General features: G+C 35.5%; 1 protein-coding gene across 2 annotated transcripts in view; it reads right to left on the reverse strand.

The window, feature by feature from the left end:
- CNTN5 (contactin 5) overlaps positions 1 to 20,459 on the reverse strand; it is a gene marked incomplete at both ends in the record, with an annotated part of 369,931 nt that extends 349,472 nt beyond the window's left edge. For both annotated transcript variants that reach the window (XM_080353816.1, XM_080353815.1), the window contains one exon: positions 20,402 to 20,459. In XM_080353816.1, coding sequence (XP_080209942.1) covers positions 20,402 to 20,459 — 58 coding nt within the window. The remainder of the gene's footprint in view (positions 1 to 20,401) is intronic.
- Between the last annotated feature and the right edge of the window lie 2,632 nt (positions 20,460 to 23,091).

Consider the following 23,091-nt stretch of genomic DNA (forward strand, 5'->3'; position numbering starts at 1 on the left):
TGAGTTGACCATGAACCAGCAATGTGCCCTCATGGCAAAGAAGGCCAATGGTATACTGGGCTGCGTTAGGCAGAAAATTGCCAGCAGGTCAAGGGAGGAGATCCTTCCAGTCTCCTCAGCTCTAGTGAGACGCACCCGGAAGACTGTGTCCAGTTCTGGTCTCCCCAGTACACGAGAGACAAGGACAGAGAGAAGTGACTTCAGAGAAAAACCACAGAGGTGATTAAGGGCTTTGAGTAGCTCTTTGATGAGGAGAGGCCGAGAGAGCTGGCACTGCTCAGCTTGGAGAAGAGAAGCTGAAAAAGAAACCTTACCATACCCACAACCATCTCATCAGAGAAGATGAAGCCAGACTTATCAAAGATGCAGAGTGATACAAAGTGAGGCAACAGACCCAAATGCCAGGATCTGTAAGGTAAAATTTCACATGGTCTTCTGCTACTGTGTCAAAATATGGGAAGACTTTCAGTATTTATCATTAATCATCACTGATGTAACAGTTATGATAGTGCTTTATGTAGTTTTTAGTACACACTAAGAGAAAAGAACACTCAAGAGCTCAAGTCTTATTTTCATGTATTTGAAATACTTGCATATCTGTGAAATATGGAGATTCATTTGAAACTTACTAAAATTAGAAAACATACACAAAATATACCACAAAGCTCCCAAGAAAAGCAAACTAAATCATATGCACTCAAATACACATACAGACACAGAAACAAATTCTAGCTAAAAATAATTAATGAAAAGTATACATAAAAGACACATGGGAAAATGAAATGTACTTCTTTCCTTATAAAATAAGCTGCAGAAAAAATTTGCTAAATTATAAACAGTTGTACTCTGTGATTAATATCAGTAATCTATAGATACTGAATTTATTTGCCTTCCTGTTCCTCTGGCTAAAAAAGGTCCAAAACATCAACATGCATTTTTATAATCTCTTCTGAAAAAGTCTAAGAACAATGTAGGTATTTGTGTAAATTGAATTATTCTCTTCTTTCTGAACTCTGCTGAACAAGTAGAAAATAAATGTAAATGAGGAAGGAAAGCAGCCAGGGTTCCTCTGGGTTCCACTGGGAATATAAAGAACATGCTGCTGGTGATATTTTTGCTGTTGTATTTAGTGCCAAAAAATCTCCGAGGAATTTTTGTTTCACAAAAGCAAACTGTTGCAAACCTCAGCTAATGCACTCTCAATAATAGTACTGCTAAATTCATACAAGGTTTCTTTCTACTTACTCAAACTGAGCAACTAGAGACCCAAAAGCAAGACAGGGGAAAATAACCACTGCATACATTAGAAAATGCATAACTACAAACCTTAGTCAGTAGAATTACTAAGCTTTTTAGTATTCTACTTTACAGTCAGTACAAGATATTTTACAAACATTGAAGCAAACAAATCAAATGCGTAGACTAATGCGATGGCTAACACAGCAGTATTAGGAAGCATGTTTTTTCTAATAGTGACATGGTAAGAAAATTAATGAAAAAAACAAGACAGGAGAGAAAGAGTGAGAAAGAGAGAAGAAAATGGTAAAAAGTTGCTACACCTAATATATCACATATGTAAGGGTCAACTAAGAAAAAGAACAAAAGCTTTCTCCCTTTGCTCGGCAGAAGTAATTGCTCTCTAACTAGCAAACTTAGTGTCCAAAATCTGCTGACTTCTCTGAGAGGCCCAGAGAAATAAATTAATATCCACAGAAGAAAAAGACATGAGGCAGAAGGAAAATTAAATCATAGAAAAAGAGGTCTATTGCATACATTCTTCTGTTAAGAAAAACAACTTTGGCATGTAATCACTGCTTCTTGGCACACCCACTAGTGCCTACATTGTGGGTTTTTTTGTTTGTTTTGTTTCGTTTTTTTAAAATTCTTTAATTGTTTTAATCCTCTCCAGTACTAATTAATTCACAGAATGGTTGAGGTTGGCAGGGACCTCCAGAGGTCGTCTGGTTCAACCCCTATACTGCCCAGGACCATGTCCAGAGAGCTTTTGACTATCTCCAAGGACAAAGACTCCACGACCTCCCTGGCAACCTCTGCCAGTGCTTGGTAACCCTCATAGCAAAAATGTATTATCCGATGTTCAAAGGGAACCTCCTGTGTTTCAGTTCATACCCACTGGGCACCATTGAAGAAAACCTGGCTCTGTCCTCCTTGCACCCTCTCTTCAGGTATATATAGGCATTGATTGGATTCCCCCTGAACCTTCTCTTCTCCAGGCTGAACAGTCCCAGCTCTCTCAGCTTTTCTTCATGGCAGAGATACTCTGCTTCATGGCCCTTTGTTGGAGTCCCTTCAGTTTGTCCATGTCTCTCTTGCACTGGGAACCGAAAACTGGAAACAGCATTGCAAGTGTTGCCTCACCAATGTTGAGTAGAGGGAAGGGAAGGGATCATCTCCCTCAATCTGCTGGGAACACTTTGCCTGCCTAGTGCAGTTCAGGTTATCACTGGCAAGGTTCCATTGCTGGTTCATGTTCAACCTGGTGTCTACCAGGATTTCAGTGTCCTTTTCTGATAAACTGGTTTCCAGGTGGGTGGCCCCCAGCAGCTGTTGGTACCTGGCATTGTTCCTCCCTAGCTGTAGGTCTTTGCATTTATCTTTGTTGAACTTCATGAGGCTCCTATCAAAGCATCTCTCCAGACTGCTAAGGACCCTCTAGATGGCAGGATGACCCTCTCAAGCCACTCCTCCTGGTTTTGTGTCATCAACAAACTTGCTAAAGGTACACTCTATCCCATTCCCCAAACCATTAGTAAAGATGTAAAACAGGTCTGAACCCAGTCTTGACCCCTGGGGTACATCAGTAGTTACTGACCTCCAACTAGATATTGTGTTGCTGATTACCACCCTCTGAGCCTGGCCATTCTGCCAGTTTTCAATCCATCTCACTGTCTGTTCCTCCATCAACAGTTTGGCTATGAGAAACTTACAGGGATGGTATAGACAGCCTCACTGAAGTCAAGGTAAACAATATCCACTGTTTCCTCCTCGTTTACCAAGCCAGTAGAAGGTTGCTAATATTTCATCATTGAAGGCTGTCAGGTTGTTCAACCATGCCTTCCCCTCGGTGAATCCATGCTTACTACTCCCAAACACCCTCATGTCCTTCATGTGCCTGGAAATAGTTTCAGAATAAGTTGTTTAATCCCTGCTCAGGAATCAGGCTGGGACTGACAGGCCTGCAGTTCCCTGGGTGTTTCTTGTGCTTTTTGAAGATAAGAGTGATATTTGCTTTCCTCTAGACCCAAGACACCTCTCCCAATCACCATGATTGTTTAAATGTCATCTCTGGGCCTTGAATTTCTGAAGGATAGTCTTACTAGTAAAGACTGAGATGAAGAAGGCATTCAGATTCTGATTTGGGGGAATTCTGTTAGAGGAATTAGACTTCTAAGATTATAGTCATATAAAAAAATCCTATCAGTAATAAACCCAATCTGGATCCAATGCTTCTTCACCTGCTATTAGTTGCTCCTGCATTAGAAGTACTGGCTCTATAGGCTAAAGCCTGGAATACGGCCATTTCACTTTATTTTTCTAATTCACATTTCTTATTTAAATGACTAAATACCACACACTCCCTTGGCAGTGGGCAAAGAGAGACAGATCACCACAGGATAATGTTGGTATCTTAATTTGAGTTGAAGAACTTTTTTTTTGTTGGTTTTTTTTTTTTGACAATACAGGGGTCAAAGACAACTATGTTTTTCCTTTTAAACTCTTCAGTTAATTCCTAAAATCTGATTGAAGGACTCCACTCCTGCAAATACAACTAATTTATCAGTTTTTGCTCAGTTTGCCACACAGTTATGCTGCTTACTGTGAGAATTCACACTTACATAGATGATGCGAAAAGGAATGCAAAAATTAATGGAATGACAAGAAGAAATAAACCTGGGAAACAAGGTGAAACACCAGTTGGAAACTATACATCCACTAACATCCCATGCCTCCGCTTTCCCTAAATATTCTCAATAACTGTGAAGTAACAGTGGGAGTGGCAGTCTCTTATAATACACTGGTAGATTATTTAATTTGCTGGTTTATTAAAGAAAAGTAAATCACATGCTTCATCTATCCAATTAGTCCCGTGAAACTTTGGTATGCAGAAATTTGTGATGATGTTATTGCCTTATCGCCTGAAATGCTGAAAATGCTGTCATTATTCTTGAACAAGGAAATGTGGTTACAATATCTGAAAAAGTATCAAGAGAAATGGAGAAATAATTTTAAGCGGGTGTCTATCCAACATGGTAATTCTAACTGTACTCTTGTTAACCATTATTTAAATTCTGCCTGGCAGAGATATGCTGAATATTCTCCTTGTTTTGTCTGGAAAATAAATGTCAGTTGAGGAGAATATTATTTATCTAAACCTTGAAAATGAAATAAAATAGAAATATCAATGCACTAAATATGCATTTCCAGGCAGCTGCAGGTACAAAAAGTTGTTCTAACAGAAGTATTATGAAACTCTTTTATTGGAATAGATGAGAAAACCTAGAAAAGTGCTCTTGGGGTTTTAACAGTTCCACCACATGAGAAAGTTTGTATTTCACAATTAAGAATTGTTTGATTTCGAGTAACTGGTTCTGAATGTCTAATTTTATTTAGAACAAGACTAAGACACCCATGAAAAGGAGAGGTATGTAAAAGATTACGCACTGTAAGAACTACGCTGTACTGTAAGAACACTAATAAGAAATATTAATAAGGGTTTGGGGCCAGGAAACACACAAATGTCCACACACTAAATGAAATAATGTAATCAGAGAACAGACCATCCTCTATGAATTAATTTAAACTGAAGTCAAAGCAAGAAATACTTACAGCCAGCTTGACAGTTGCTAGTTCTACCTACTAGGTATGGATAATTAAAAAAATGAGTTTAAGAATGCACGTAACCCTTAAACTTACCAAGACTCTTTTTTTTGGAAAGGCTATTTTCACAATAAGGGAATCTTTGGAATATAGGAAATTTACTACCCTATATATGAGATCAGATTATGGTTACCTTGTAGATTAGTCAGCTTGGAAACAATCAATTGATCAAAATAGGCACCAATTAGACTTCCAGCCTGGATCCTAAAACAGTCTCTCAGTAGCATAATTTTTGTCTTTGTTGACACTGCACAAAGAACAGACTCCTAATTTAATGTGTCTGAATTGGATGCCTAGTATAGGTAGTAAAAATAGGCCCACTAATTTCCAAAACTCTTAAATAGAAGGATGATATGCAAAGAAAATATACGTATATGCAAAGCAAATATACGTGTACCACTTTTATGAAGCAACTAATATTTTAGCAGATCAGCATCCTTTTCAGAAAAAATCATGCTTTTAAACATTAAATCTCAAAAACCTAATTGTTCTTCATCTTAATTAGAAAGCAAATAAAAACAAATCCTACCAGCCCCTGAATTATTTCTGAATATGGTTTCTTTTTGGAAGGTAAATTGATTTTGTTTGGTAGTCTGCAGTTAGACATAGCAGAGATACAGTTTTACAAGTTACCTACGAAACATCTTTTAGAAATGATATCTCTGTATTTCCACAGATGGGATAATTAGATTTTTGTAGTATGATGATTAACTGAGAATATACTAGTATAAATCTTTCCTTAGTGTTTTGAAAAATCTACATTTCCACATGATCTATTTGGATTTTTACTTTGTATCTACTATGAATTCAGGCAAGCACCAAAGGACTTGCTCTCCAGCCATACTCTATGGCTTTAATTTCATTAAAGAAAATCCAGTGCAAACTACTTTACTTTTAAGACAGCAGTGTGTTGTAGATTTCATTTTAACTGTTTGGAATATATGATCCAATGAAATTGACACAATGTACTGCTATTAGATTTGGTTTTTGAATTTCTCTTGCTAGTGGGGGGAGTGAAAGTAAGTCAGTCAGAGTTTTAAAAAGCTCAGGAAAAGTCAACAGAAATTAGATTCATAGAATCGTTTAGGTTGGAAAAGACCTTTAAGATCATCAAGTCCAACCATTAACCTAGAACTGCCAAGTCAGTGATTGGGCACAAATGTATTATGAGGATGAATGATCTTACAGAAATCTGCACTAATGCGTTTGAATAAGACAGATGGATTTGATTTAATCTTGCAAAGAAGAACACTGTGTAACTGACATGCTTGACTTATGAGTCTTGACTCACTCTATCACCAATGGAAAGAGACTGAGTGATTTTCACAAGGCTATTAGGCTTGTCCAAGGTCTCTTGCAGACTCCAGTGAAGGACCAATACCTATTTAACAAATTAAAAATTATTTTTCTTCTTGTTGTTATTATTTTATTTCATTTTGAAGACCAAGATTTGTATCTGAAATTCAAATTCCTGCAAAATGAAGATCAAAGAACAGTTGGTACTACATTCTGGTACAAGGATGTTCTTGCTTCTACATCATTTAAGAGGAAGGTATCACTGGCTGGCACCACTTGTGTATTACAGGGATGCTCTTTGGGCCTGGTTGAGAGAATACAGAGATTAGAACTGTTGATTTGACTAACACTTTTTGCAGTTGAAGGTGCTACAGGTCAAAAATCTTTAGCTTGTTTTAAAATTCCAGATAAAACCATTTCTGATTATTTGATCTTACATTTATTAATCTGCAACGTTTAAATGTTTTTTAAGAAGCACATGGAAGTATCTTGAAATAGGTTATACCAACATCTCTAAGCAGCACAATGTCTAATTTTCTGATTCTTCTCAGTACATAATATATCAACATAGTCCCTAACATTTATTGATTCTAAATTCAGTTTGAAGTAAGAACAAAGGCAATATAGACTTGCTGCTAGGAGAATGAGATGTAGGATGTGAGGGACACACAGAAACAGCTCTACTGGCAAATCCTGAAAGTTGCATGATGGAGAATTTTTTTAAAAACAAATTATTTCCTGATATAACAAGGAGGTCCCTGCATTTTGTTTATAAACTAAAATATAAAGCAATTGTGTAGGTCAAGCACAAAACTGATTAAGTAGCATATGCACATAAATCAATAAATCCCATTAAAACCTATCCCTATTTGCATTTTGGCCTGTTTGACACCATTAAGATGAAGCTACTAATCTATTAATTCCATCAATATCTAATACTCTGAGATTAGAAATAAGAGGGACTAATTGTGAACTAATTAACAGAAATCCTTGCCTGCTGGCATAATAATATGTTGTTAATCTAAAATTTGATTTACAATCTTGCTATATTATAACATCAAGAACACAGGGGCTTGTTTATCTTAGCTAGCATATGGCCTTGAGTATTAATAATCTCTAAGTGTGTGATTCTTGGAATTCATAATAAAAGCTAAAAGCAAAGTTAGCTATTTAGCGATTTCCAATATAAATATAGGATGGAGGAAAACTGTTACTAATATCACTGCCAGCTGTGGTCATGTCTCACCTGAAACAAGAACAACTTCCACACTAACAAAAAAGTCTCTGCAAGGAACAAAATAAGTGTTCTAGGTTCAACTGCAATGACTTTTTAAAGATAAATACAACTGCAATAACTTTTTAAAGATAAGTACAACTCTGTCCCAGCAATGCAAACCCAACTGGCTCCTGGAATGAAAACTTTCAAAGACATGCCAATCCTTCCACAGCATTGTGGTGGACTGGGCAGACAACGTGACTTACTGCAGATATGGTTTCCATAACCAGAGTAAAGACAAGTTTCAAGGCCCCTTTTTTAGCTTTTTTATTGTTGTTGGCTACTTTTAGATACATTAAGCCAAGTGCTAGACAAATTTACTTCAAAATGAATTATGAGAATATTGTGATCAGAGCCCTGGAAAACAGTTCTGATGAATTTCTTTGCAGATACAGTAAAATTCTTTGTGGATTTAGAAACAGGACATAGATCTATATTTAATCCTTTTATGCCACAAAATCTTCATTAATAGCATGCTGGGACTAGAACTAGCTTTTTTATTTTACAGTTTCTAATTTCTTAAACATCAAGAAAATACCACAAACACTGTGATTAATTCTGTCTTTAGTAAGACTTATCTCCCTTGAGCTAATCTGATAAATTATTTACTTCTTTATATATTTTACACAGATTAATAATACATCTAGTTTACATCTCCAAATATTGTAGGAATTAAGAGATTTTTAGAATACCTACAGTACTGCCTACACAGTTATATGGGGCTTCCTCTAACCGGCTTTTGCAGAAAGAAAACTGATGGATGTCTGTTAGAAAAAGAGGGAAAGGAGAAATTTATTTAACATTTCACAAGAACAGATATAATAAAAATGTTCCAGGAAGGCTCAGGTTGGAAATTAGAAGCCTTTGTAGAAAGATATGCTTTCTCTCTAGTTGGAGGATTAATTAGTATTTTTAAATGAACTTTTTTCACTGACATGAGCAATGTAAAAATAAGTATAATTAAGAAAATTTCATTATAGAACTCTGTAATTTAAGACAAAACATACTTTATCAAAGTGGAAACTATTTTATTGGATCTCAATAATTTCATTTTTAAAGTATTGCTAATAATTAGAAATATTTTTAATCATATTTTTCTTAAGTCAGAAAATACTTCATCTAATCATTGTTAAAGTATTTAGCCTGTTATAAAAAAGCTGTTCTCTTAGGTATTTTAAAATGTTGGCAGCAAATACAAAAACAGCTGACCAGGAGAAATCTACAAGAAAAAAGATCTTGTGGGTTACTTGGAAAGGCTATTGAACTGAATGAACATTTATGAAGTAATTTATCCTCCTTTATTGCTATAAATGATATTTTAAAAATCCAAGCACTTGTAATAACTGAAAGGAGTAAAAAATGATATTATTATTTCCAATTATTATATCCTGTGTTAACATATGTGGATTTATTTCACTGTCAGGAGACCTGAAGTTGTGACAGATATAGCAAAACTCCACAAACCTTAAAAATACTGCTAAGAAAATGTAGTCTTGCAAGTCCACTATACTGCCAGATTGCACTACATATAGATGTTATTGTATTCCATCCATAGTGGTTTCTGTGGTGTTTCTGCAAGTCACAAATTAGAGTGAAACCAATAATTTAAAATTCTGCAGCATTTATGTATTTTTCCATATTTTTTAATAACAGCACTGTTATTTAAAAAGTATCTTCCACATTGTGTAAAATAATCAGAATTATTCTCTATTCCCATTTTCCTTTTTAGTATCAGTTTTTTTGTTGTTTGTTTGGTTTTCATTTGTTTGGTTGGTTGGGTTTTGAGTTTTCCAAGCTTTCACTTAATGGAAGGAACTTGATGAATCATCATTAAAATGATGGTTTCTACTATCCTCAGTTCAGCTTAACTATCAGACTCATGGACTTAACCATCGTTTATTTAACCTCTGAGTGTTAAGTGTATTAAAGCGATAAATCTAACACAGCAAGTTAGCTCTTAAGAAATGTTAAGAACTGCCTAGCAAATGGAAAACACAAATTCTGTCTCAAATGATCATGAAACAACAAGTATTCAGTGAAGAAGAAATACTCCAGACAGCAAAATATGCTACTATGAACAATAATTATTAGAGAAAATTTAATTACTCTACTATATTATAGAAAGCAAACTAAAGGCACAGATGGAAACTCTACAGAAATCTAATGTTTCCTGTAGTCCCAGGTGAGTAAGGTCACCAAATCAGAGCACAGTTACACACCACCAGGGTGGGTTTATATACCTGCGATGTGATCATTTCACTTCTCCCCTTCTGCCCATCTGTGCCATAAGTAGATTTAGAACAGCTTGTTACAAACCTCATTTTATAATATCTTAGCACAAATGAGCTATGAGGCAAAAGGTATTAATTTCCATACTCTACCATTTCAGCACATTTTCATTATACTTTTTATTGTTGTATATTTTGCATTCTAAAATCCTTTGCGAGAGGTTTTCCACTTTTAACTCTTTGAGCAGATTACTGCTTCAATGGCAAGTGAACAAGAATATTTGCACCGCTTGCTTTAGTCATCTAGTTCAAGCACTCCACTTCAGAGGAGTTTCCAGAGGGCTTAGAGAAAAGCTGCATCTCCAGAGAGAGATTCAGTATTGCTAAGTTACACTGCTCATGTCAGGAGATATTTATGAATATACCCATCTTTTTCTTCTGAAATCCGCTGACTCTGTGATCCATTGCTCTTTTTTAATCACTTTAAAAATCAATGCTAAATTTCAGCAATGCCACATCCTCTTCCAGATGATGAGACTATATTATTTCCTTACTTGACTTGCTTAAATCACAGGCTCGGTCAAAATGCCTGTCTTCACATTTGTCCCCAGACAAGATGAGAACACTATCATTCACAGTGTTATAGGGAGTTTAAATACTATCACTTGCAATTCTGTGCTGAACAAAGATGATACTGTTAATGGCTGTGTGGTGAGCCATAGCAAACCACCTACAGCTTTGTACTGAGCTAAATTGGCACTACCTATAGTGCCGTGACTAAAACACTCCTTTTCACAGTTGCACACTGTATTAAGAGCAAACACTAGAAGCATAGGCCATGGCGCACTCACCACAGGGCTCACACCCCAGTGGACATCAACGGCACACGAACAGTTTAACCACTGAGTTCATGAGCTGCATTAGTTGTAATGGTGCTAAGATATTTAAAACCAAACCAAACCAAACCAACCAACCAACCAACCAAACAACCCCAAACAACTACACAACCCCCTAATTTCCCCAACACAGAACCACACAATAATCCCAACCAAAATAAACTCTGCTGGAGTATTTCACAAAATACTAGATGAAACTTTTCTATTGAATACCCAACATTAAGGTTAATAAATCCAATGGAGTAAATGAAAAGCACTACTGAAAGTGTCCTCAGTACATTACACAGCTACCCATGCTGAATAAAAGACAAAAATCACAGTTCAGTATTATCAGCATTCTTACACTACTGCACTTAATAGGGAAAAACATACCTATCAAAGCAATGAGCAAAGCAGTTACCAGTCACCCTGCTGTAGGCAGCTCAATAAACTCTGCCTCCTACAGTCTTAGCACTAAACAATATATGCACTTTTCATACTTTTTGACAGAAGAGATATTTATTTTTCACACTTTATATTTTCATTCAGTTTAGGATAGAGATTTAGTTACACTACGGTTAAGAAGTTGCCCTCACTAAACTGCCAGCATCAATTTAAACAAAGAGAGCTATAGAGTTGACAAGTGCATTTTTAAGTTTGGAACAGCAAGACGTTCACTCACAACTACCTATGTTCATGTGCTCACATACATATAAAGTGTATTTATTCATTATTTGGTAAGATATGGGACCTCTCCACATCGGGCAGCTTGCCTCCAATATGGAGAAACTGACAGATCGTAATTTATTAATTTTTGCAAATATAAATCAAGTTCTCAGCACAGGGGTTCATACCTATTTTTTCACTGTGGCTCCAAAAAGGAGCAGTGTTTTCAAATGGTAGTAAAACCATTTGATCAAAGCATGATCAGTTGATAAACAAATAGAGAAACAAAACTACACCATTTTTTTAGCACATGAAGAGTTCTTCAGGTACGATACAGGCAACAAACATTAGCTTCATAATGGGTAAGATTGCTCTGAGTTTAAACTACTGTCACTACTCAGATGGGCAAGTCTGAAAGGAAAAGATAGTTAACACCTAGGGAGCAGAGAAGAATATTTGCAAGGAGACAGGTTATCTCATCAGTACCTCTAACACAGGCAATTATTGCATATAGAGAAGCTATGGAATTAAGCTGTGGGAGGAGAATCATGTTATTGCAGAAAGTTTATAACCTTAATAAGTACATGACTTTTCATTCCAGCACAGCAATGAGTTTAGCTCCTTGGATCGTTTCTGAAGGTGTTTTATACACATTCTGATTTTTTTTCCCCCAAAGTTATACGAATACTTCCATCATCTATTATCTAAATTTATTTAGTCCATGGGAGCAATTCAATTTCTCCCATATAGTTTTTGTGACACTAGTTGCTATAACAAATCTTTCTTTCTAAGATCTTGACATATACTGTAGTATTTTTCTCAGCCATTCATGGCAAAAATTATCAGCAGTTAGAAGGAAGTTTATTCATACTGCTATTTTGTATTTCTATAGGTAGGAGGCAACCTGTAAACTAGATTCTATGAGGAGGTTTGAGCTTGGATTTCTTGAGGTTAAAAACATTAGGTACTCGTACTTGCAACAGAAGCTGGACATGAACCAACATGGTTGTTCTTCCATCTTGCTCATCTTATTCTATGACAGTAAAGCCAGGAAGATTCATGAACACATCTAGCCTGATAATTTTATATCATATTGAAAAACTTCTGACCAGCCCCATGGAAGAGAGCAATAGACAGAAAAAAGAAAAAAAGAAACATAGGGATTAATGGATTAATGCAATCTAAAATTATCTAGAAAGCAACCTGGTATTATTCTGTTCCAACACAGGCACACACACTTTCACTCACATCCTCCATAGAATTTCTATTAGAAACTTGATAAAACATTTCATTTTTAAAGATATTTAATTTTGCATTCCAGCTTGAAGCATTGTCATATCTGCCAACTCTCCTAGTAGAGCTGTTCCAATATTGTTTTAACCTCATTACTAGAAAACTGTATCTAATTTCAAAGCTGAAGTTGTCATAATTTAAAAGGTTTCACTGCCACTTTATTGCATTCCTATTAGAAAAGGCCAAGACAATGCTTAAGAAACATTATTCTAGCCTCTAATGACTTCTTGAAATGAAGTTAATGACATATTTTATTATGTATTTGTTATACTGTTAGTGCTGAATTGAAACTGGAAATTATTCTGCATTATGGGCTAACTATTCCTTGTACATGTCTGGCACTAGAAGAAAGGGAAAACAGGCTTGTTGCTTGTTAAGATACAGTTTTATTGTTTTCATTACTTCTGATCATGAGAAGTAATCTAGAAGCACATTTTGGGAAAATGATGGTCATTTCATAGAACAGATTACTTTTGCTATCAACCCTATTACAACTATTCCTATACAAACCTTATAACTGTTACAATGTGTTTCACAGCTTCTGAATTCCCAGTCATATGGATGAAAGCAGCAGAGGTTCCTGGGGATGAGGACTTCCAGTGAAATGTGATCCACTGCAGTAGTTAGAAAAGTAAGACATGCAATATCTGGGGAAAGTACTAAGAACTAGTTTGAACATCTTGCTGGCAGGCAGCAAGAAACAGGCTTTATGAATTAAATCAGTGGGTCCAGAGTGCTGCCTTTAGCTGGCAGCTACCACCTCTTACTGTGCTGTGCAGAGCTGAAAGGTTGTCCTCCATAGTCCTCTTCAGCTGAACCTTTGGCTGAAGATAAGCATTTTCCACAGTAGCCGAGAGACAGGTTTGGCAGTTTGTTGTAGTGATTACTCTGAGTTAGTCTCCACACAAACTCGGTGACTTTGTTTACAGTTGCTACAAATTTTAACGTTACTTTGGGGTGAAAAAAGCAACATTTATCAAATGGAACAGGTTGACTCTACTAGTAACCAAAGTGCTCTATCAAATATTAATTGGCTGAGCCATTTTTAGTGACAGGAGAGAGATGTATTGCCTTGTCCACATATGGTACTTAGATGGAGGTGCTGGATGTAAGGATAAAGTTTCTGAATATGCTCAGGAGCACATAATGCAATTCACCACTTACTGTTATTCCTGAAGACACTCAAAGTCAGGAAGCTGCTTGGGGGTCAGGGATCTTTTCCTGATACGCCATGGCAGAAGCATTTTCCCTAACATGTGGCTGACTATGCTGAACTATCCTACAGCCAGGATGAAGAGATGACCTTATGAAGTAGCATTTACAGTCTACTCACAGTCTGGGCACTTCTCACTGACCCAACACTCTCTCTGTTTCTCCTCAGACTTTCATTGCTATTTAGGGAAAGTTTTTTAAGTATAGTGTATACCCTACTAGAAATGATTATGTTTGAGTTCAGAATTCCAGAAAGTAATTCAGATTCAGGTGGGTTTAGCCACAAGTGGCTGTCTCTGTCCATAGACTATATGGGGAAGGAGAGCAATTAGTCATTAACTTAGGCATTTCAGTTTAAACATTCAGGTTAAAAGAGATAAATCTGGGCCTGCATAGTTGCTGGTTTGTCTGAGTCTTTGTGACAGCTTCTTAACAGCAGACTTCTCCCCACTAGTAACACTTTAAAAAGATGCTTTTATAGCTTTTTTTACCATTATTTTCCCACTAGCCCATTATCTTTCTATTAACCTACAAAAGTAAACAAGCCAAACAGAATGACTCATTCTTTATTGTACTCTGATATAAAAGCTAGATTATATGAGTGCTATAGATGTTGGGCATCCAACAGTGAAAAGAGATTTAGTCTTTAATATTTTAACCACAAGGACAGAAAAGGATGAACAAACACTTTAATCTAAACCACTATGAACTGTTAGTGCTGACTCCAGGTCAAGATGAGATGCCAGGAGTACAACATCAGGACTGAATCCCAACAGTATGTCACCTCCAATGTCACTCCAAAAACATGAAGTCCTAGAGCAATTATCCTATTGTGTAATCTGAAAACAATAGATATATCTGCGTAAACTGTCAGACAGAAAGGTAAAATCATTATCTGAACATAAAAATATTGCTTCATTATATTTTTGTATAATACTATCAGTTAAAAAGATGTGATATACTATCATATCTAATGAAATAGAAAATATTTCAAAAGCATCAGATTGCAATACACTGATTCTAAACAGTTTGACTCATTAAGGCTTATCCGTCAAATAAGAGGAAACAGAAAAATGAGCGTATATGTGCACGTTAAGGTTTCTTCAGGTTGGTGGTAACAGTAGAATGACTGGAGTCTATTTTTCAGTGGGCACCACAAAATTTTTCTGGAGAAAGAAGATCTGTAATCCCAGTTCCAAACTGGTGATAATCTAAGTACCAGTTTGCTGGACAGTTGTTTGTATGACTGCTAAGAGCTTGTTGGGAGGTAGGATCTTTTTAATGAATAAACATAAGTGTACTAAACTGAGAATATATAGTGAGGTAGTTAATCAAAATAGGTTCTAGTACGGTAATGATATTAATGGAGGCACTCCTACTGTTATCTCATGAAATATCAATCCTTAGTTTAATTCTTGTATACATGGCAATGTTTTTGTTCTGATTCTAGTTATTGCTCACATTTACTATGGTCTCAGCTCTGAAAAGGCCAAGCACATCAAGTACTTCCATACTAAAATCAAGACATCTCGTGATTGCCTAACATTTGGTATCCTGCAAGTTGAAAGATCACGTCAACATATAAGCATATTATTCTGTAGCTCCAACCAGGTATAAAAACCTGAATAGTTTATTCCATATATTCTTGAAAATAGAAAACACACACACAAATCTATGAAAAGGAGCAGAAAGGTTTCTTATAAAAATATTTCCTTATGTGCCTACTCAGACTGACTCTTTCCATGACCAGAACTTGTCCAGTTTTTAACACTCTTCATTGATTAACATTAAACACACTTCAGGATTCTGACAGCAGTAAATAATTTTTACCTTTCCGTTCTTCTCTGAATTAAGAATTATACAAAGTGCAGCATCCAACAGATAAGTGCTTTCCTCCCCAATTCAATTAAGCACTGAATCCAGGAGTAAGAATGTGGGTAGCAGGCTACCTTGGACTTCAGCACTGCAACAAATTGTTCTTCTCAGTGTCTAAAAACACAGTATTTCAGGATGGGCAGTAGAAAGATTAAGTTTGTTCTGACTTTTCTATTTTACTTGGAAGGCTGAGAACATGAACATCCCCAGGCACCAGTACTTATCTAGAGCTCAGTCTTTTATGCTCAGCTATCAAAGCTGACAAAGTTGCATGGCATTTGCTATATTGTCATCAGTGCAGGGCCAGGGGTGGAAGGTAAGGTAGGTAATAAATGTTATCAATTATAAACACTGGTAATTCATGTGTTCACCATGCATTTGGCAGAGAAGCAACCTTTCACATACTGTCCGCTTTGATGTAGGAAGGACATCTTCTATAAGGCAGAGGAATAAAACTGAGAAATAGTCCTGGCACTCAGAGCAGTGTGCATATTTTATATGGTTTGGTTAATGAGTTTATGAACCTTAGGCTATGAATTTTAATCCTGGCAGTGGCTGCTGGAATTCTGAAAGTCACATGTTGAGCAGGTTTGAGATGCATTTTGGAAGCTGATAAGTGCAGATGACAATTCCTAAAAGCCTCCAAGTAGACAGATGGAGAGGGATGGACAAAATAAGAGATAGGAAGCACCTCAGATCACTGTCAGCTGTAGGTCAAAACTAGACAGGACACTTGTTTTTGTTCCACATATGTTCTCTAACTTGAGAGCGTTTTTCGTAAGTCTCCATTCATATAATAACAGCAAACAACTGTTTAGAAAAAGTCATGCTGTTTTTAATTTTGAGCACCATACTGAGAGATACAGAGTAAAATTCACTATTTAGGGAGTCTTTGCTTGGTAATGAGAATGTTTTATGTGAAAAGAAATGAATGGTACATAGAGATGAGGCTTAAGGACATGTGTTTACCCACTTGGTGCTATGAGCAGTGGCCATAGGGCCCCAGAGGTTCTGTCTCTGAGCAAGCAAAGGCTTGCTACTATTGTTATACCCATAATTTTATTGATGCCATGAATTATGAAGTCTTACAGAGAAAATTAGTCTCTTTTTGACCTGATTAGCATGCAGGAGGTAATAACATAGAAGTAGATAAATGGGCAGCGAAACAGAAAGACATAAGGGATATATGCTAGTTTAAAACAGAATCAGAACTCTATAATAGTCATTCACTCTATTTTGTAATCTTTAACATAAACTTTGAAACATCTTATCACAGGCAGCAATAATTATTAAAAAGAATGACAGGAGCTCTACTCTCAAGCAGGCTTTTGTCAAGTGTCTTAAATCTGCAAATAAAAGCCACAGTCTTACTTCTTCTATTAACCATGAGCTGATAATCTGATGTGATTTTGTTCTGTTTTAAAAATATTGATCCTCTTCCTGAAACACAAAGAGACATACCTGTTTGTCTCATTCCATGATTAGGGAGTTCTGTTTTAAAACAATGCCCTTCAGCAATATTCAAGTCCAGCCTCTCTGAGAAATCAGTGCAGGAAAACCTTAGCAACTCTAGACAATAAAGGTTCTCTGCTTAGGTAATACTAGCCTGAACCAAAAATAAATAGCCTTTACTATTGACATAAAAGCAGATCACAAGGTAATTATGGGGAACCAGGACAATAAAACCCCAGGAACATACCCCCAGTCCCACTGTATGTAGGACAGTGTGGTCCCTGTATCATTCTATGATTTTCCACAGAAAAAAATCACAATTACACCTGTCAAAATGTCCTGAACATATAATTTGTAACTATATGTGCATTTGTAAGTTATCAAGAAAGTTAAACATTACCAACAGACTAATTCTGACTAACTTGATTTAAATTTAAGCTGACCACCTCTGAACTCACTTGAGGTATTACTGTAACTTAATCAGATACAAAAATCTGAATTTCAGATTAACATTTCCTTCTCAGTGACCTGTTCACTAACCACTTGAGGTCTTTCCCTACAGGAAAGCCTTATAGGAAAAAACAACAACAACAACCCAACTGTTGGTTCACAAGTGAGGTAGACCCTAGTTCTAAAACAACAGCTTAATTCTTCTTCAAATCTAACTTGTCTTGAAGGGCAGTAATATACCATAAGAGAAAATCAGCATATTATCAGTCTTGAGACCTTCTTTGCATCTCTTCATTATCAGTATTTCATAAATGTAAAATTTGTGAGAATGTAAGTGTATAACTGTGAGCTGTAGATAATTAAACTTGAGTAGGAGACATAATTCACTCCTCAGTCTGGTATTCAGAAAATACATTTTTCTCTGCCTAAACATACTTTTACACATCACTTAAGCACACTTGCATACATTCATGGATAAGCAAAATCTGAATAACAGGTTCAGCTTCAAGATAAAAATAATATAAAAATAAAGTTGACACAAACTAGGGAGGTCATTTGTTCTCTTCTTGGATGATTTCCCTCACCACTTCAAAATCAATACAATAATGTGGTACACTCTTCCAAATACTGGTTGCTTCTGAAAGTAATCCAATAATCTGATGATTTAATGGATAAGTACTGAATTTTAATACAGCCCAAAACAACAGGAATTGAATGGACTTTATCTTACCAAAGCAGCATCAGTATCTATTGCTCCATCATTAAGAACAGCACAATCAGGCATTTAACTTATCAGGCTACCTTGAATTGCATCAGCTGCAGGAACTATTTGCAGTTGTAAACATGTTATAGTGAGTGCTGTAAGACAGACGCAGCTCCAAATGCAGAATGATGTAATCAAATTTGAAAGGTATGGAGTGAGGAAATTACCAGTTACACAGATTATCTAATTAAAATAACTTTGAAGCCAATTTTGTTATCTTTGATTAATTTCAGCTCTTATAGCGTTACATTTTCTAATGAATTATTATTTATGAAATCATTACACAATTATCTTTGTGTATGAGAAAAATATGTGATAGCACATTATATTCAACAGCATGCAAAAGCAAGTACTGCAGTTAAAAATGTTTTATTACAGGAGTTTCAATGTACTCGAGTAATATGAAAAAACCCTTAGAATCATAAAGAATCAAAAATCGAAATTAAATAATATGACAAATTCTTTAGAAATCATCAGATATAAGTAGCAAATTAACAAATAAGAGGAATAGTCAATTTTAAACATGGTGGTAAGTGACTGGCAAGAGTTTTCAGGGTATTACGTTCTTTAAATAAAGTACTTCTGTAAATACTGGCTTTCAGTTTAAATTTCAAAGTGGTTATGTGTTTCAATGCTATGTTAGAATCAGTCACTGCTAACGCTCTGAAGTCTTTGCAAGATGCTGGTTTAATACACATACCAAAAAATGACTATGATAAACAGCTGAAGTTCATTCTTGTATATGAAATTTTAGTATACAAAATTGCTAGAATATCAAATGGGTCTCAGAAATTTTGCAACATGTTATTGTGTTGTACAGAGTTAGAGAGTTCTTTAGGAGCAAACTCTACTACTTAAAGGTATTCTGTTTAACTGCAGTTGAAAGTGAGGACATTTTAGCTGTGTGAAACCAACTGCAGGCTCAGGTACTACAATTTCACGGTATAATGCCTTCTGCCAGATGTTGACTTTTAACTCTTAAATTTTGCAAGGTTTAAGACATAATTCTTGAGAAAATAATCTAGATTTCAATTTCTGAAATGCTTCTGAATTTTGCATCGAAGTTCTTAGAAACTGAAACAAAAAATATAACCTTCAATTTAAAAAAAAAATAAATAAATTACATTAATAGATGGTGGTTGTAAGATACTACTACTAGAATCACCACAACAAAAGTATTACCAAGATTGGTAATGTGCCTGACAATACAAGACAAAAAAAAAAAAAAATCCCTGCCCAAAAGTAATAGACTTAGATAATATAAAATAATGGAGTTACAGGAGAAAAAACAGATTAGATTAGACTGTTTCATGCATGCATCCAATTCATGGATGCTGATATCCACAGGCACTTTCCTTTATTAAGTTCTTGTCTCCAATGTCACAGTATTATTAAAATATTTTATTTAATTGACTTTTACTAGATTTCATCTTGAGATGACAAAAAACAACAGTAAGTTTTGAAAGAATTTGAGAAAAGAGTAGCTTTGTAAATGTTGAGAGGCATTATAAGGGGCAGCATTAAGAAAATAGGGCAGCCTAAAAAGATCAGAGACAATACACTATCAAATTATGAAAATTCTCATTTGAGAAGCCTAAGTGATTATTGATTGACTCATTTTATTACTTGCAAAGGTAACAACAACTAATACAATGTGAAAAGAAAAATCTGTAAAAGAAATACTACACGGTCAAAAATCATAATGATCAAGAACACATACACAGAATTAAGAAAAAAAAAACAACAACAAAACAACTTAATAAGTGGATTCCAAAACCAGAACATAAAGCCAATGTGAAACAATCTGCAGCTCTTAGACTTCAGGAAATCCTGTGGTAATAAATTTTCCTTTCTTTTTCTTTTTTTAAAATAAAAAAGTCATCATTGTCTTCAAAGGAAATATGTATCTGTCCTCTCTTTTAAATATTGTTCAGTTTTATGCACAAAATAAAGGCAGATAGACAGCACTTGTAAATCTATTCAAATACATTTTCATGATTTCACCACTTAGCCAAATAGTTTTAATTATGATCATGATGATGTCATGCTTTTATTTCTGTTTGCAGTTAAAAAAATAAATAAAGCAGAGTATTTTTTTCATTTTGTTTTGATTTACCTGAAAGACAGCCAGTGAGTGACAGAAACAGAAACAGTTTCCATGACAACCACATCATTGGTCACAAAGGTCTTCAGTCCCTCTTTGTGCAGTTTTTAGCAATGTTGACGTTTCTTCATTAAAGCTTAGCCTAGTGAGACAAAGACAAATCTCTGTTAGGAAAATTAAAAATATCTTGCAATGATATGCTGGATAATTCAAAAGACAAAGCTGTTTCTAAAGCAATTAAAAGTCTGGTTCCAAGAACCCTGTAGGCACAGGGGCAGGTAGCCTGACAGATACTCAGAGGCATCTTGTTCCAGTAGTTACCTGTGTTAATAGCTGAATTATCTGTGGCAGTGCTTTGGATAAACGTATGGATATCACCCCATAGCTGTGTGTCTATTGAAGCTTTGAATTCCAAAAAGACAAAAGATCGTACACATATATTCTACGGTAAAACATATTCCGAGCATAGAGCTTGGCATTGCTCTTTTTTCCTGAAAGCAGTATGTTGATATTTGGTATTAAGCAAATTAGAAAGCCCAAAACAGAATAATAATTTGCTTGAGGAAATTAGAAATTTTTATTAATTACAAAGTGAGTTGAAATAGATTCTAGTTTCTTCCAATTTATTCGTTGTGTAAAGAATCTACCAATACATTTGAAATGACCACCATTTATAGAGAACAGATTTTTCATATTTTTCTCTCTCTACTACCACTCCTCAGATTTTTGTTTCCTCTCTGTGCCATGACTTGCAAATACAACTTGTTGCACTATTAATACATCTTTGATAACTCTGTTCTTAGCTATTATTTGATAAGATCAGTAATATCAACACATCAAAATGCAAGGATTTTTATGTTCAAATGACTGAAAACTCAGTCCAAAATATGAGATGTTTCAGCTAGTTATGTATGGAAACAAGTGTAATTCCAGTCTTTGACTTGAAAAACATTAAGCTGCAAAGATAAAGTTCATTTCCTGCACAGGTCATATCTCTTTAGGAAGCCTTTGAGATCTTCTTCTTGGAGCCCCAAAAATCTTCAATCCATATAGGTTGTGATCTACAAGAGCAATCCCACAGGGCAAAACAATGAGACAAAGGACAACCTGGCTTTGTTCCCTTATCAAAACCCTTTTGGGGACAGTATGACTCCCTCAAATTATAATCAACTTAATTACATGCCACAGTGGCTGTTTTGGGGGGTGTATCCTGTGTGTGAGAACACACACAGTAAGCAAGCAGAGGCAAAGCTCAACACAGTCACAGAAAAAAAGTAATTTCATGATGTAAGAGCAGGTGAGCAGGTTCCTGCTGTATTATTGCCTTTCACCTGCTTTCTAAGCCTCTCTAACTGTAACCTATTTTGGTAACCTTTCCATCATATATAGGGACAAACATGTATGCATACATATATAGAGAGATAGACACAGCATGAGCACAAAACGACAGCATCTGTTTAGGTACTGGTAGTTACTCCTGCAACAATCTAAAGGTGTAACTTGTCAGCTTTCATTTGCACAGCACCGCAGGTACAGCTTTCAATGCAGATAACAATTCCCTATTAGGACTGTACTTCTTTCCAGGTAACTCAGACCAGGCAAACTTAATATCGGGTGTACACATTAATATAGGCATTTCTGAAAAAGAACATAACAATCTGGTAGTCAAGTGATTTTTACACATAGAGCCTGTAGCTCATCTAAACCTCCACAGGAAACCTCCTCAATTAATTATTAATGTCAGCTGCCATTGTTTTTCACTTGAGTGATAATCTGCTTTTTAGTCACTGTGTTCCTTTGGTTAGCGAATTATCTCATTCAGCATTCTTTGCTGCCCAAGCCTTTGGGAAATAAGTATTTTCATTAATATTTAATTTTTTCTCTTATGGTCATATCTGTTGAAGAGGGTAAAGCACAGCTTCTCCTCTTCCTCAACTTTATTACCTTTTTCTCTTTTCCTCACTTGTCTTCAGCTGCTACTATGGTAGTGCAACACAGAAATGATGTTAACTTGGTCATTTCTCTGTTGTGCAAAAATATACCAACTTTCCAGCATTAAAGTGTAAGATTGTTGTTGTTGATTGTGTTAATAGTAACATTATTATCATGATGAGGAATAACTGGATCCAAGCAGTGGGAGCATCATAGAGAAAGATTAAGTCATTTCTTTTTGCATTCTTGAAACACCATGATTTTAAGATCTCTGGAAAAAAGGATATATATTTGAACAAAATTTTCATTGAAGACAACAGAGTTTTGACAACCTCTGCCAGATAAGTAGCCTATAGCTAAATAGCTATAACAACTTTTAAGTGACAACTCTTAACGGTGATATACATAACCTGACCATATCGATGTAAACCAAACTTTAGTCCTGTTATATAGGCACATTAAAATGTAAAAGCAGTGCGCAATGACAGGGAGATGCTCCAAATTAAGCTATGAATGATCATAAGAATATAGAACAGAATATAAGTTCACTTAGTATTGCAAAAGAATAGAGCTGAAAATGCTGCTCAAAAGGACTTTAAAATAATTTAAGGTGAACAGTAGCTATTTTTTTTTTTCCCTCAGATACTAATTTGGACCTCATAAAAACCAGCTGTCTTGTTTGGAATAGTTTCTTGGCTTAATTGCTAATTCAGTGAAAGAAAATAAAATGAAGCTGTCTGGAATACACTACATTCTATAGGGCTTTTTTG

The sequence above is a fragment of the Nesoenas mayeri genome (assembly GCF_963082525.1).
Source record: "Nesoenas mayeri genome assembly, chromosome: 1".
NCBI lineage: Eukaryota > Metazoa > Chordata > Aves > Columbiformes > Columbidae > Nesoenas > Nesoenas mayeri.